The 14035-nt window shown below is 43.2% G+C and overlaps 1 protein-coding gene across 1 annotated transcript; it reads right to left on the bottom strand.

The window, feature by feature from the left end:
- Positions 1 to 9026: 9026 nt before the first annotated feature.
- On the bottom strand, positions 9027 to 13501 carry LOC142877195 (replication protein A 32 kDa subunit-like). Its single transcript, XM_076011617.1, has 9 exons — positions 13379 to 13501; positions 13231 to 13285; positions 13038 to 13139; positions 11909 to 12022; positions 11742 to 11810; positions 11562 to 11669; positions 10951 to 11055; positions 9629 to 9726; positions 9027 to 9546 (listed from the first exon to the last, which is right to left on the bottom strand). Exons 2-9 carry the CDS (start codon positions 13258 to 13260, stop codon positions 9468 to 9470), a joined length of 705 nt encoding a protein of 234 aa, XP_075867732.1. The 5' UTR covers positions 13261 to 13285; positions 13379 to 13501; the 3' UTR covers positions 9027 to 9467.
- Between the last annotated feature and the right edge of the window lie 534 nt (positions 13502 to 14035).

The following is a 14035-nucleotide window of genomic DNA, read 5'->3' as shown; positions in this document are numbered from 1 at the left end:
TCAGAAAGGCTCCCATGAAAAAAAACAAAAAAAACAACGCACCTCGAGTGTATCCTGGAAAGTGGAGGGAAGCTGATTTTTATCGGCGCACGAGCAGAAACATTCCAGCCTCTGTTGCTTTAACCAGCCCCGATTTTTATTCTTTCTCTTTTAAAAAAAAAATGCATCTTGGGACAAGCTCATTTTTAATGAAGAGCAATAAGTGAGAAGCTGATGGCTGAACATTCAAAGGTCTGGTTTAAAAAAAAAATAAAGATAAAAAATAAATTAATAATAAAAATCTGAAAGCAAAGAGATTTTTCTTTTTTTCTTCTTTTTTTCCATTCCAGCCACAGGAAGCGGTGCCAGAATGTTATTATCGGAGGTGCGTCCTCCCCTCTTGTTGTCAGGAGCTGCTGTGAAGCTGCCTCCTCGCTCCCAGCCAGCCAGAGAGCCAAATGAACAGATGAAAAGACGGCTAATTCAAAAAAAGTGAGCGAAGTTTTGAGGGCGTGTGATGGGGAGGAGAAAAAGTTATGGGGTTAGTGGACCCCGCAGCAGCCAGTCAGTCAGTCAGCGAGGCCAGGGGGGCTGACAGGAGGGGTGGGGGCAGTGAGGTGGGGGGGGGGCAGGCCCCTGGCAGTGACAGGGGATGGCAGGGTGGGTGTCACCAGGTAGCGTCCTCCCTGTCGCCGTGTATCTCAACCAGTCTCGCCTGGCTGATCAGGGACGACGGCGCCGCCGCTGCTCCCAACCTTCAGTCAGCTGTCGCACCGAGGTCAGAGCGCCAGACAAAGTATAGGAAGCGTAAAAAAAAAAAAAAAAACAATACAGGCCCCCCTTATCCACCCAACACCACCCACCCAACACCTCCAACACCACCCACCAACACCCTCCCACGTCTGCGACACGCGTCGCCATTTGAGCCCAGGAGCGGGGGAGGAAACAATGAATTTAATTTCTCCATAATTTCTATTATCTCGGCGGTCGCGGGTTCACGCTGGGGGAGCCGGGATGGAGGGATGAAAAAATAAAAAATGGGGGGGGTAAAAACTTGGATGGCGGTGGAGGGGAGAGGGAGGTGGAAATGTGGGGGGGTTCAGAGGGTCGTATATCATTAAGCAATTGAGAAAGTTAATTAGGCAGCTCTGATAATTATTGCCATGGCAACCTGAGCGCGCTCATGCAGATTTGATTAACGAGGTGCCGTTTATCTGCTGCCGACTCGACTCGGCTCGGCTCGACTCGGCACGGCTCGGCTCGGCGGCGTGGCCTGCACAGAGCGTGAGAGACCCCTAAAGGTGGAAGCTGTGTAACGTCAGTCAAGGCGCCCACACGAGTCCCGTTTGGTGTGTGTGTGTGTGTGTGTGTGTGTGTGTGTGTGTGTGTGTGTGTGTGTGTGTGTGTGTGTGTGGTTTCAGAGGTCTCGTTTCTTCACTTTTTCGATTATTTGGATGTTGTCTGAAGGTTTGATTTCAATAAAGAGGAAAATATGACGGCAGTGAATCTGAATGGGGAAGGAGTGTCTTCTGAGTGTGAGAGAGGGTGAGGAGGAAGACAAAGGTGCCGCTGTGTGTTTAGATTGCAGCGCGCACGGTTGCCCCCTGGTGGAGAAACAGCGTAACTCTCAGCTGAAGGGCATCGGGAGTCCTGTTCAGCCTGGAGCGCAGAGGCGCTTCATTATTGCGGGGAGGACAGTTATTAATGGCCATAAATATCCGCCACGGTGCCGCATGCAAGCACGACTGGGAAGAAACTTGGCTGGCAGGCAGGCAGGCAGAGAAAGGAGGGGAAGGAGAGAGGAGAGAGAGGGTGAGAGAGAGAGAGAGAGAGAGAGAGAGAGAACAATCCAGCGGTTCAGCGTTCTAAAAGACGAGGCGAGCCATTTCAAACGCAGGAACCTGTCACCAATCAGGATGTGATTCAAAAAGAGGGAACAGATAGGTGCTCGGCATCTTCAGAGGATATTTTCATCAGCGCGGGGAGGAAAATGACACATTTAGCATGTGCGAGAGACATGCTATCAAAATCAGTTTGCTTTAAAAAAAAAAAAAAATCACTTAATTAGCACTCTCAAGGGTTTTTTTTTAGCCATAGATGGGTCCATTAGCAGCACACAGACAAAAGTGAACACATGAAAGTGGAGTGGAGCTCAGTGGGAGATTTCTCCAGGGAGCCGCTAATCCTCCTCCACATCATTTCCCACACAGCCAAGTGTGAGGTATATGGATTATGGGTTATTGTACAAATATCAAGCCCAGATGGATTCTAATAACAGTCATATCAATTAAAGCCCCCCTCACTCAGGCGCTTCATAAATATCTGACAATGGCACTTTCTTAGAAAGCTCACCCGGTGTAAAAATAGAAAAAAGGGAGCGGAGGAGGAGGGGGTGGGGAAAAATAACATTGATTTTACTGTCACAAATAGCAGCGTCTTTATTGAGCACCTTTGAAGTCAATCGTCACCCGCAGTTCACCGCCTTGTCTGAGCCCATTACGGCTGCGTCTGCCGTTCCTCTCCCGGCTTGTGACGTTTCCTTCCTATTTTTGCGAGCGAATCAGCCACTGACCAAATATAATTCGCACAAAGAACATAAAGAACCTCCGTCGGAATTCACGGGGAAACTCGCTGGCTGACAGAGGGCCCAACGTTTGAGAACAAAGTGTTCAGACTGTGCACCTCAAGAATGCAGGGGGCAGCATATCACCAGAGTGATGTTCCAGCTTCTCCTCCTATAAACTGTACTTTCTGTGTCTAAATTTAAAGGGCTGCATTCTTCATGGGTTGTGTCTGCCGGGCCAATTCTGTCACATTTGCCGCAAGTGGGCCGGCACGATTTAAATGACTCCTTCAGATGTGGCCGTCGAACCATCTTCACGGCCCAGCATGTCCCAAAATGCAATGCGGTCCAGCCCAGTTGAGGTGGGAACCAACACTGGCTGGGTTCTCAGAAGTTTGCCGCCGCTGTACTTGAGTATTGCGAATCTCCTGTATGTTAAATGTGCATTCACATGTGCTTTAAGGAAAAAACTGGGAGTAGAGCAGTATTGCAACGGCTACATATTGTTGCCTCACACCCTTTTTGGGTGGATTTTGCACGTCGTCCTGTTCTGTTAGTCTTCTACGACTTCCTCCCGCAGTGCTAAAGCTGCACTGTTAGACAAATAACTGGAGACTCGAAATTATCCATCCATGTGAATGTAAGCAGGCTTGTTAGTCTCTGCCAGCGCATGATATAAACTAGTGACTTGTCTAAGAAATATACAAAACCTCAATCATCTTGTCAAAGTTGTAATCGTAATTGTACTCCGTTAGCTTTATTAGCAGTGGAGCTAGCAGGCCTACCACGTACAAGTACCGTGTACAGCATCAATAAGTAGAGATGTTTTGTCCAGCTTTATTTCCATTAATGCATATCACCGTTTAAGTCAAGGTGTCAAAGGTGTGACTTTAAAAATCATTGTTGCCAGAAAAAATGTTAGCTGGCTAGCGGGGTACTCATTAGCTAGCTTGATTTAAAATCTAAAAATCCTAATTCTGCCCTGAAATATTTAGAAAGATGCCCAAGAATAAGCAAATGAATTAACTGAATATTGCAAAAAAAAAAAAAAAAGATGTTTCGGGCATTTATAATTGAAAAGTGACAAACTTCTTAAAAGTTAGGATTGTTCAATCAGGTCAAAAGAACAATGTGTTTATTTTGCAGAGACAGCAATAACGGAGGCGATATACCAGATAAGAGTCTTGAAGGATTATCTTTTGCGCCCATTTTCATTTGTTTTTATGGAAAATCTATTTCCTTTTACAAGGTTTTTGTCACATCATATGCATATGCGTAACTTAAACATAAGCAAGTGAGTCATTTTCACCCCCATATCTTAAGGCTCCTACTTCAAAACATTTCCTTTTTTTTAGGCCGTTCCCATATCATGCAACCCATCAGTATCATTCAAGGGGACAGTCAATAGCTTTGTGCCTCTTTATGTGGTGAAGAATCATCATCATTATCATCATCATCAGTCAAGCATGTGATTTGAGATGTTCAGATTCCAACATGCTTTCAGTGTTGAAGGCTGGGTGAAGACAAACACTTAAAATGACACCACAGCTCCACCTGTTCTCATTAGTCATCTCTCAGTCAAATGTTAATAAAAAATTTTAAAAAAAGAGCATTCTGGCTGCCATTAGGAAATCCACAGGTCATTAATGATCTCCTGATGATGATATTATTATTCACTAATTACTCGCATAATGCCTTAATGATTGACTGACACTGAATGACAATAACGACAATGAAGCCATGAAGACAGAAGGGAAATCAGTGCTCCAAGATCACAAAACCTGCAGTCACTTCAATTACCAAAACCAATAAATATAGCATTTCCAATTATGTCCTTATCAAAGACAATGGATGTAAAAATACCACAATTAAGAGCAATGGAGTGACATGAATAACAGCGATGATAGAAACAATAATCCTGAGCATCTTAAAATGTTGTCACTATTATTAGCTTGCATGCTTTCAATCTAAACACTAATAATAGTAAATGTACACAGAATCACATCAATTTAACCTTGCAAGAAATGTGACTCTCTAGTCTCATCAAATGAATTGCTTTGTAATGTTTATTGTTTTGTACAATTATGTTAGTACTCTGTTATTTTTGCTGAAGCCTTAGCAACAAAGGCTTTTTAAATTCAATTGCACCTCTTTCTCAGACTCGTCTTCCGGCATCGCTGACACGAGAAAGCCAATAGCTCGACACCAAATAGAAAGTAACAATATTGCCTTGAGCTGCAATAAAATCAGATATAACAACGTTTTCAAATAAAACACCTGTCTGAGTCTGTAACATGAAACATCCAGCACTGGGCTGGGAAGGATCATGAAGAGATGAATTTCATTTGTTCCCGTCGTCGTGTTTTTCCTGCTTCTTTCGTCCCAATGTCTAAAGACAGTTTTCTAAAGTGACCATTGCCTCTTTGTTTAACCTATTCTGTAATTAAGAGATGATTGAATATTTGGACAGATTCACTAATTTTAGTATAGTGAATACAAAAGTCACAAATTGTTCATTTTGGAGTGATTGGATTGTGTATGTGATGAGTTTTGAAGGAGGAAGACGTGTACCGTTCGCCTCCATTATTTCACTAAACGGTCTGCATCTCTGCAAAAACATATTACATATATATGTGTGTGTGTATGTATATATATATATATATATACATATATATATATATACGTCCTCATATATGGTTCAACAGGGGGAAATACACCTATCTGTTGAAAAATTATGAGGGTAAGATGATTTTAAAAGTAAATTGAAAACAACAATAGGCTGGTCTATACCTACAGAAACTTCTTAACAGTAGGAATTTTTAAATTATTAGACAGGTATGAATTTAGTGTTCTTTTCCGTATTGACAGTCAGACATTTTTACTCTTTGCAACCATTTGTGGCGGTCCCTGCTGGTCAAACAACAGAATGCATGGGTTTGTTTTTTTGTTTTGTTTTGTTTTGTGTTTTTTTTTTTTTTTGGGGGGGGCACTTTAATTCCAGCCTCCTTTCTGAAACCCGACGCTCAGTCTGGTCTCCAAGTTGCACCAGGCGCACTAGTGCAGGATGGGGAGGGAAGACAAAGAGGGAGATAAGGATTGAAAAACCCCGACATCTCAGCCTAGTGGCCTTCCTCTGGGTGTGATTGCCACCATGTGACACCTGCAGTCACGTACGCCTGACCCGGGACGTCACATGATCACTCACTGAGGAAATAGCCGTCTATATATCCCAGCACGCCTGAGAAAGGCCACTGGGTTGAAACGCCTTGGCTTTTTGTCTTTTCCCTATTTTCTTCAGTGCCATTCGCCACCTACGCAGCTGTCTGTGTGCACTTTGTCTTCAGGCTGCTGCAGAAAAGAAGTGTCAAACTAGATTTAAAATAGCCAAAAATAAAAGAGGCTCATTTTGAAAATCTATTGGGACTGCCTGGACATGGCACTGGTGTAGGCAAAATTTGCATATGATTTGATACATTTACATTGTTGCGGGACAATAGCTGCGTTTCCATTAATCCTACAACTGCACAAAAACCTAAATATCGTAATAAAATAACTGGCAATGGAAACAGCTAAACTTGGAAAAACCTCTCAAACATGGCTAAAATGTTTTGACGCTCACATGAGGTGGTTTTTTCAGACGTATCCATATAGAGGTATATCGCAAAAGTGTCATGGAAACACTTTTTTCGCATTTACACGTCAGCAGACGTGACGTACGCGGTCACGTGACCAGTTCACTTCTATGAAAAATATGGCACGTGATGTTTGGACGGAGGAGGAGACGGGATATATTTTACAAGTCATCAAGGAGACAAAACATAACAACCACTCTCGAGAGCAAGAACGGTTGTTATATTTAGAATTTTGCTCCAAAACACAAAGTGTTTTGCACCTCCATCCTCCTCAAAGAGGGGTCTCGCAGGACACGATTTTCACGAGAATTAAGGCTCATGCTTTTCACACCGTTCAATGGAAACGCCTGCAAATCGCAATTGTACTTTGTCGAAATGTTTAGAAATATCACTTTTATTTTGTGGAAAAACTCACTGAAACGCAGCAACAGTCGGGTCGATATATGGCGGAGACGAACTCGACACACACTGAGCAACCCAGTTTGCATCCGTTAAAGCGGATTCCTCTGGAATTCTGTTGCCGAGAATACCCGTCCTCATTTCATGGCAATTAGTGGGGAAGTCAGGTAAACTTCCTCTAACATTCAGTGGGAAACTATGAGCCACACAGCCATGTGACAATCAAATTAAATATAAAAGAGAAAAGAAAAGAGAATTTGCTTTTTGGGGACCGCCAACAGCGCATCCCATGAATTATTAATGACCTCTGCAGCTGTCAATCTTCCACCGTGTCAGACTCGCAGAAAACGCAGCTTTTCTCCCGCGTATCCGTCTCGGCGCGAATTCGGAGCTGCCCGCGTTAAGGAGTGAAAGGAAGGAGCCCTCTTTTGTAGCCAGACTTTTTCTAACACCCCGCTGGGAGGCAACAAAGATTGATTCCGCGCACGTCTATCTCCGTCTCGTCTGCAGGCGGTCCCAGCAGGGCTTTCAGCTCCGCGTCCTCTCCTGCCCGCCTGAAGAATGCGGCCCCTGACGTGGAGGAGGGGGAGGCGGAGGAGGCGGCCGTGGAACCATGGGGCTGGTGTGCTTCCAGGTGTAGTCGTCCCCGGAGAGGTCCCCAGTGGGTTTTCACGCCCGTCTTTATCTTGAGTGAATAGGATCAGTCACAATAAAGAGCGACCAGGTTTTCCCAACGTGGCATGGTCATCTTTAAAGTTCAAATTTAAACGGCAACATTCTCAATTCTAAGCGTGAACGACGCTCATGTTTCTTCAAAAGTCAGCGTTTGGATTTTTGTTTGTGTGTTCGGAAACGTTTGTCATCAAATTCCAGAATTGTACAAAAGCCTGATGACAGATTTTTTTTTTTAATTCTTTTATGTTTGAATTCTTAAATTTTGACTTATTTTCACCAAAGTAATGAGCCACACCACTCAAGGAAACTGATGAGACTTAATGTCTACAAGTCTCTTGAAATTTTTGTTTTGGTCATTTGTCTTTTTCAATGTGGGGTTTCAACACCTTTTATAAATTGACATTTGAAATAACATAACTGAAAACGTTACGCAAGACGAAATGATTCACCACCGGTGGCATTTTCACAGGAAATACAAATTAACGTCTCAACAATTTCATGTTGCAATCAACCCGAGCAACCGAGAAAACAATGAAGACAATGAAGACGAGAACTGCTCGCTCATTTAGGTATCTGACTGCAGTGTCCAATACTGACGGTCGGCCACTCAAGCAGTGACGCAGATGAACGAGTCAACTAAAAGTAGAATTCCAGTTACATGAAGTGACGAAACATGGAAATACTGACATTTATGTTCTGTGTCTCTGCGAGTACAGTCACATTGTCATGAATAACCACTTACCAAACTGACTGAAAGTGGATGTACTGTATATGAGGATTCGAATTATTTCAATGAACCTTGTTGAAGTTATACATTTAAAAAGTTACACACTTTCATTATTTGCCTCCTAAGCTTTACACCGATTTAATGTTTAAAGTTCATCTTTGGGTAACAATGAGTTCCTACCCATCTCACAGGCAGTTTTCCCATTTTAAAAGAAAAAATTTGAAACAATTTCAAATGACATTTTCAGGCTTGAAAGTGAATGGAGTAGTGCATCAAGCTACATTCTACATCATATTTCAGAATGGATTCAAAATGCTCAACAATTCACAGGACAGCGAACAAACCTTTGCTGCTGCACAAAGTGTTACATGAGCATTTGAACTGACATTTGAGCTTATCGCACACCACCAGGCTTCTGATGCCTCGATTTTTAACCACACATTGCTTTCCTAATAAAATAAATAAATAAACATGCTTGATGCGTTTTATTCCTTCTCCTTTGTTTGCCCTCTGGACTATCGCACCCTTTTGCTGTAAACTGCACAAACTAGTTGGACACACACCAACTGCCAGAGAGGGAAGACATAATATTTAACTTCAAGAACGCAATCACACGCTGGGACACACCCATGAAGCACGTGTGAAAGCACGCAGAGTGCTTTGAGTGTTGCTCAGCGCCCTCGTTGTCAAGGCCGCTCCCCAGTCACCGTCAACATCGTCAATGCCAGTCAGAAATGCAGCGATTCTTCAGAGGCCAACGGAGGCTTTCCCAATGGAGTATTGATTGCAGGACTAATCAATAATATACGTTTCTCTCCGCCTGCCTGTCATCTGCAACAGGACGTCAGGGGACAGCAGCCAGTCGCGGGTTGGCTCGCTGGACCCGTCAATTTAACTCGCGCAACACGTGCGTTGGCATTTCACCACTAGGCGTCCCAGTTTGGCACTGCATGTATCCGCCGTAACAAACCGCCTGCGTGCGTCTCCTCGATGGCCTCTGGAGCAGCACAACCCCCAGTGAGCAAATTATGTAATGGACGCGTCGATACCAAGTAGCAAAGTACATGATGCTGCAAATGAGAGGATGCCCACTACTGTGTTTTATCGTTGGTGGATATGCGACCATTTGTTATCGAAGGGGACATGACATTCCAACGTCCGCATATTGATGAATGCAGTCAATGCATCAGGAGGAGAAAGGAAAAACATTCTCAGGCTTAGTTATATTTAGTTTTATATGCACATGGTGTTCCGATACAGCTCAGTTCACGCCCAACATTATCGGCTTGGCTGTTGAATCAAAAGAAAAGGGACCTCGTCGGTGCAATCTTCAGTGTGAAAGGAGGTTGAAACTGTGACTGTTTTAAGCTACAGAACTTGATAAACACACTGAACAAAAACTCTGAGGAGAAAATAACTTTAAGAGACATTTAACAAGAGGGCTCCGGGTTCATCCAGAGCCGACGTGGTGAGCATCTTTCTTTCCTGCGGGCTAATCCGCCGACTTAAAATGCTGTTCATCAATGGTATTAAAGACGTGACCTTCATTAACTAGACGTGCCAAGGTTGTTCTGTGCGGAGAGAAAAGATAATCACAAAAGGGTTTTTGTCGAATTATAGAAAAATTGACCTTTTGCGCTTCAGAAGAGGTACCTGATGTCGGCCATGCTGAGGTAATGCAGCTGAGCCCTCAGTTCAAGTAAACTGATGCCGACTGACCGCGTCGAGAAATTCCTGATGACTTGCCACACCTTGTACAGAAATCAGGGAATCACTGAACATCATTATGTTATTGCATTGTAATACACTGAATGAATTTATTTTTCAACCTTTGGGAAACATACAACACGCGAGTCACCAAAAAACTGAACGCTTGTAACTGTTTGCTAGGAAAATGCTTAAAATTGAAATAACAGCATTCTTGCTTTAAAAAACAAAAAATACACTTTTCACTTCACCTTGAAATATCTCAAGCTTTTTCACTTTGAGATTACAGCTCAAAATTCACATACATCCATCGTGCCAAGCTCAAATCTGAACAGCTTTAGCGTTCACTCTCGAGTTGTGACGAAACAGAAAGTGACTGTTGCAAGGTGGCCTTAAGAGCCACGGGGAGGAAGAAATAAAGGAAGAGACAGCAAAGATGGATGCGGTTAAACACGCAGTGGATGTCATTTTCACGTTGGAAATAAAAGAAGGGGGTGGAGGACGACGGCGAAGGCTTTTCTCAGGGTGAGAGGCGGTTTCACTGGCTTTACGAGGATTCCGGGGCCGACACCACGACTCTCCGTGGCTCACTGTGCAGCGCGTCTAATGTTGCTTTTCACAAGCAAAGGGAAACTTGTGGCAACCGGAACCAGGCTTATTTGCAATTGTATCCTCTTTGATCTCGATAGAAGGTTTGTCAGTCACCTTCCAAGTTTTTTTTTTCCCTTTTCCTCACACATGCTTTCTGTGGGCTCTTCCCGAGATTGCCATGGAAAAGAAGTAGTTCTCCTACTTGGGAAACATTTCAGCTGTGCCTGGCATTACTAGTATTTACTGCTATGGACCTATTTAACAGCACCATGCAATGGAGAAAATATATTGGTTTGCATTTCTTTATCCCTTGGGTCAGCACTGACGCGCTACAACAAATACTGGCACCTAAATTCTTCACCGTTCACCCTTCTCAACAGATCTAGTTTTAAAAATGTTGAATATTGGTTGAGTGAGATCTAGACCAGTTGGTAGAGGGCGCTAAAGTGTTGAAAGCAGTTTGTTGCAGGGGAAACATTTTAACGAAAACATTTCTCATGGCATATTTATGTCTGAGTCAAATGCGTGATCGACAGATGGAAGCGAAACTTCTCCCTCAGTGAGGTTCCATGTGGCGTCACTGAGCCTTCTGTCGCCCTAAACAGTATTTACAAAACTATTATCTCTACTTAACGGCGGTGTACATGGAGATGAACTGAATGAAACCAGTCACTCACCAGGATGTGGGTTTGGGACAGGCCCTTTGGGATGCTGCCATGTTGATTTCCACCAACAGCTCCAGACACAGAGGAAGAAGTCGTATTCATATTGACATCCCATGTCTTGATAAATAACAGAGATAAATGTTACTTGCTTGGAAAAGAGAAATGTGTTCATGCTGGGGTTTTTCCATCTAACAGCTCAGCCTTTTCATTGTGTAACATCTGTCAGTCAAAAGTAGTAAACATCACACAACAATCATAGAACCCATCTCTGTCTGGGTGTGTAATGCCAATCACATCCAGTAACTGGCAGTGTTGTAGACAGGCAACTCCAAAAGAAATTTAAAAAATATGTAACATTGAATATGATAAAGTGTTATTGATATACAATACAATATAGTTGACTTCATTGAAAAGAAGAAAATAGTATGGTCTCCTTTATAATAAAAATATCAATTAACATGGTCAGTAGGTAAGTAGCTGGTTGACTTGTCTATCTGCCCATGAATTAAAAAAAAAAAAATGAAGCTCTATAATTTGGACATGAAAGCTGAACAAACAAAAACAAAAAAAGGGTTTTCATCATGATTGGCATTTCTCCAGTACCACCCCATTAGTCCAATTACCTTTCCCAGAAGGCCGAGTTGAGAATGGACCACCTCCATCATGTGAGACGTGATCTCATTCAGATCCTTGATGTGACGGACATACATTGCCAGCAGTGACCTCTCACCCTGACGCAGCAGAAAGCAATGATCCCACTTACTTACTTACTTACGTTACTTTTCAGACTAAATATGACGTACCTCGAAACTACGTATAGTCCCCAAGACCTTGACATAATGACCAGGAGATAGTAATGTAAAGACACAGTCCTGGGAGGGGAAACAATTTATACCAGGGGGATAAAATAATACATCAAGCAGTTAAAGGAAGCACTGCAATGTGTGAAGCGTGAGTCAATGCTACCAACCTCACTGTGAATCCACAGTTTCACTTTTAAAGGTGGACCAGTCATGTCATCCACAGAGTACTGGATGTATGTTGCAAAGGGGGCGACTCCTCTGATGATGCCCACCACAGACACCTGCAGAGTCGCAGCAAGGATTCAAGTACTCATGAATAAGGCACGCGCGCTTGGTAAGTAAAGGCTACACGTGAGGAATGGTTTCAAAGGGGTCCTCATCAAAAACGAACCTTTCCAGCACATTAGCATGTCTTTTTACGCTACTTGCTTGGCAACTAAAACAGCAAGTACAAAAACAAGACAAAACAAAAATTAAAAAATCAACCACTCGTGCATTTGGAGATGGGCTGGATTTTTCCGTGCTACTGCGACAAAAAGAGCCATGCAGCTTTGACGCAACTTTAAGCATCACAAGTTGTGCTGCGTCATTGCAGAGGAGCTAGTAGCCATCTAGCCTGCTAAACAGAACTGGCAGTGAGCTGCTGGCCAGTCACAAGGAAGTGAGTTGTTCCAAGGCGGAGCAGGTAGGGTAGGGAGTGAGAGTCAAAACAGCTTCTTCAGGCTGAGTGAGAGAATCTCTTGTTTAGCAAGTCTTGCACAGGTCAAACTTAGAAGGTTTTTTTTTTGACCACACAAAACTTGTTTATGGATGGAATTAGGGTACAAAAAATGTATCTATTAAATGTGGAATTGTTTATAATAGGGCCCCTTTAACCTCAACAATTTTACCTATGAGTTCTCACTGATCCACTTCGCTTTGGTGTACTTTGCAACAAATTAGCCCACTCTGTAATTTGTCGCCACCAACAGGTCGATTAAGTTAAATATGCTTGCCTGTCACTAAATATCTGCTCAAATATCGATGGCCCATAGCTCCACCAACATCTTCGTTAACATGCATAAAACAATCAACACAATCTTGCTTAGATAGGAGGTGATAAACATGGCCAACAGACTTACAGCAGTTTCCAGGTGTCAGCATTAGCATTTAGCATGGCTATGGGCCAAGAATACGTTTTGGTAACCCACGAGCGGTGGAAGACTGTTGATAATCTTTGTTGTGGAGTAGAATATCAAGTTCTTCCAGGTCAGGAGACTGAGGGCATCCAAGTCAAGACAATCATCCAAACCATACCTGGTTCAGTTCCTGGTCAGACATGACAAAGGTGCCATGGGAAACCTCGGAAGCAGCAAGCAGCTGTGACACAGTGACGGGCAAAACCTGAAGAGTTGCCCTCTGTGGAGATCAGGGAGGAATCAACGAGACATTTCTTTTCTCCTCCAGATCCTGACATGGTATTTCGGTTATCGACAGAGGATCAACGCACCTTTGATGCGGGCGCTTTGTGGTCGCTCATTCCCACCAGGAGGACAGGCTGCCAGCTGTGTGAGAGGAAGCCATGCAAATAAGACATGAAAAGATTGTTCAAAGGAGGTTTTTTTTTTCTGAGTTGGGTGGCATTTCTTTTAACTTACCTCGGTTCTGCAAGATATCCTCAGATTTAACTGTCGCATGAGCTGCCGCCTGTGTCACAACAGTCAAAATATGGTTCACAACAGTGAGTGGAAGCAGCGGGGAGGTTTGATGAGCTTGTCTTTGTGACAATGCTGTCAGGTGAACTGAATAACACCAATTACCTGCCAGCTGATTGCAGCAGCAGAGAAGTGGAGTAAACTAAAGATGTATGATGAAGTGCAAAACTGGACTCTCGTAGGGCAGCCTCAAGGAATCCATTATCAAAAGAATAAGAACAATCAGTTAAAGGTCCCGTGTGTGAAATTTGGCTTAATTTATGATTTTTAGATGGGTAGATGATTTTTAGATTAAAGGTTGACATACTGGCCAAAAAACATAAACAAATGTGTATAATCACAGTACAGTAACGGTAATTTGGTATTCCTACCCTTAGAAAGGTTCTTATATGTATATAAGAATATACATAGTAATCTGCCATCTTCTACCACCTTAATTCTAAGGAAGCCGGGGAAGGACAATCAAGCCCTCCTGACAGCGCCCTGAAATAAACCAACGAAGAAGACGGTGGACGAGGTATTCAGGTTTGTGCTCGCAGGCCACCGTACTTTACTGGCAAGCACGGGAGAGGAAAAGTACATAGTCCCTAAGGACATTTA

Source organism: Nelusetta ayraudi, unplaced genomic scaffold (genome assembly GCF_046127955.1).
Source record: "Nelusetta ayraudi isolate G7.1 ecotype Tasmania unplaced genomic scaffold, CSIRO-AGI_Nayr_v1 ptg000135l, whole genome shotgun sequence".
In the NCBI taxonomy this organism is placed as follows: Eukaryota; Metazoa; Chordata; class Actinopteri; order Tetraodontiformes; family Monacanthidae; genus Nelusetta; species Nelusetta ayraudi.
Note: the sequence above shows the minus strand (reverse complement) of the source record. Positions and strands in the feature narration are given on the sequence as shown.

Coding starts and splice junctions, on each gene's coding strand:
- LOC142877195 (XM_076011617.1), bottom strand. CDS start 13,260: ATGAGCGACCACAAAGCGCCCGCATCAAAG. Junction 13,140..13,230: donor ACAAAGCGCCCGCATCAAAG/GTGCGTTGATCC, acceptor TGATCTCCACAG/AGGGCAACTCTTCAGGTTTT. Junction 11,056..11,561: donor AACTCGGCCTTCTGGGAAAG/GTAATTGGACTA, acceptor TTATTTATCAAG/ACATGGGATGTCAATATGAA.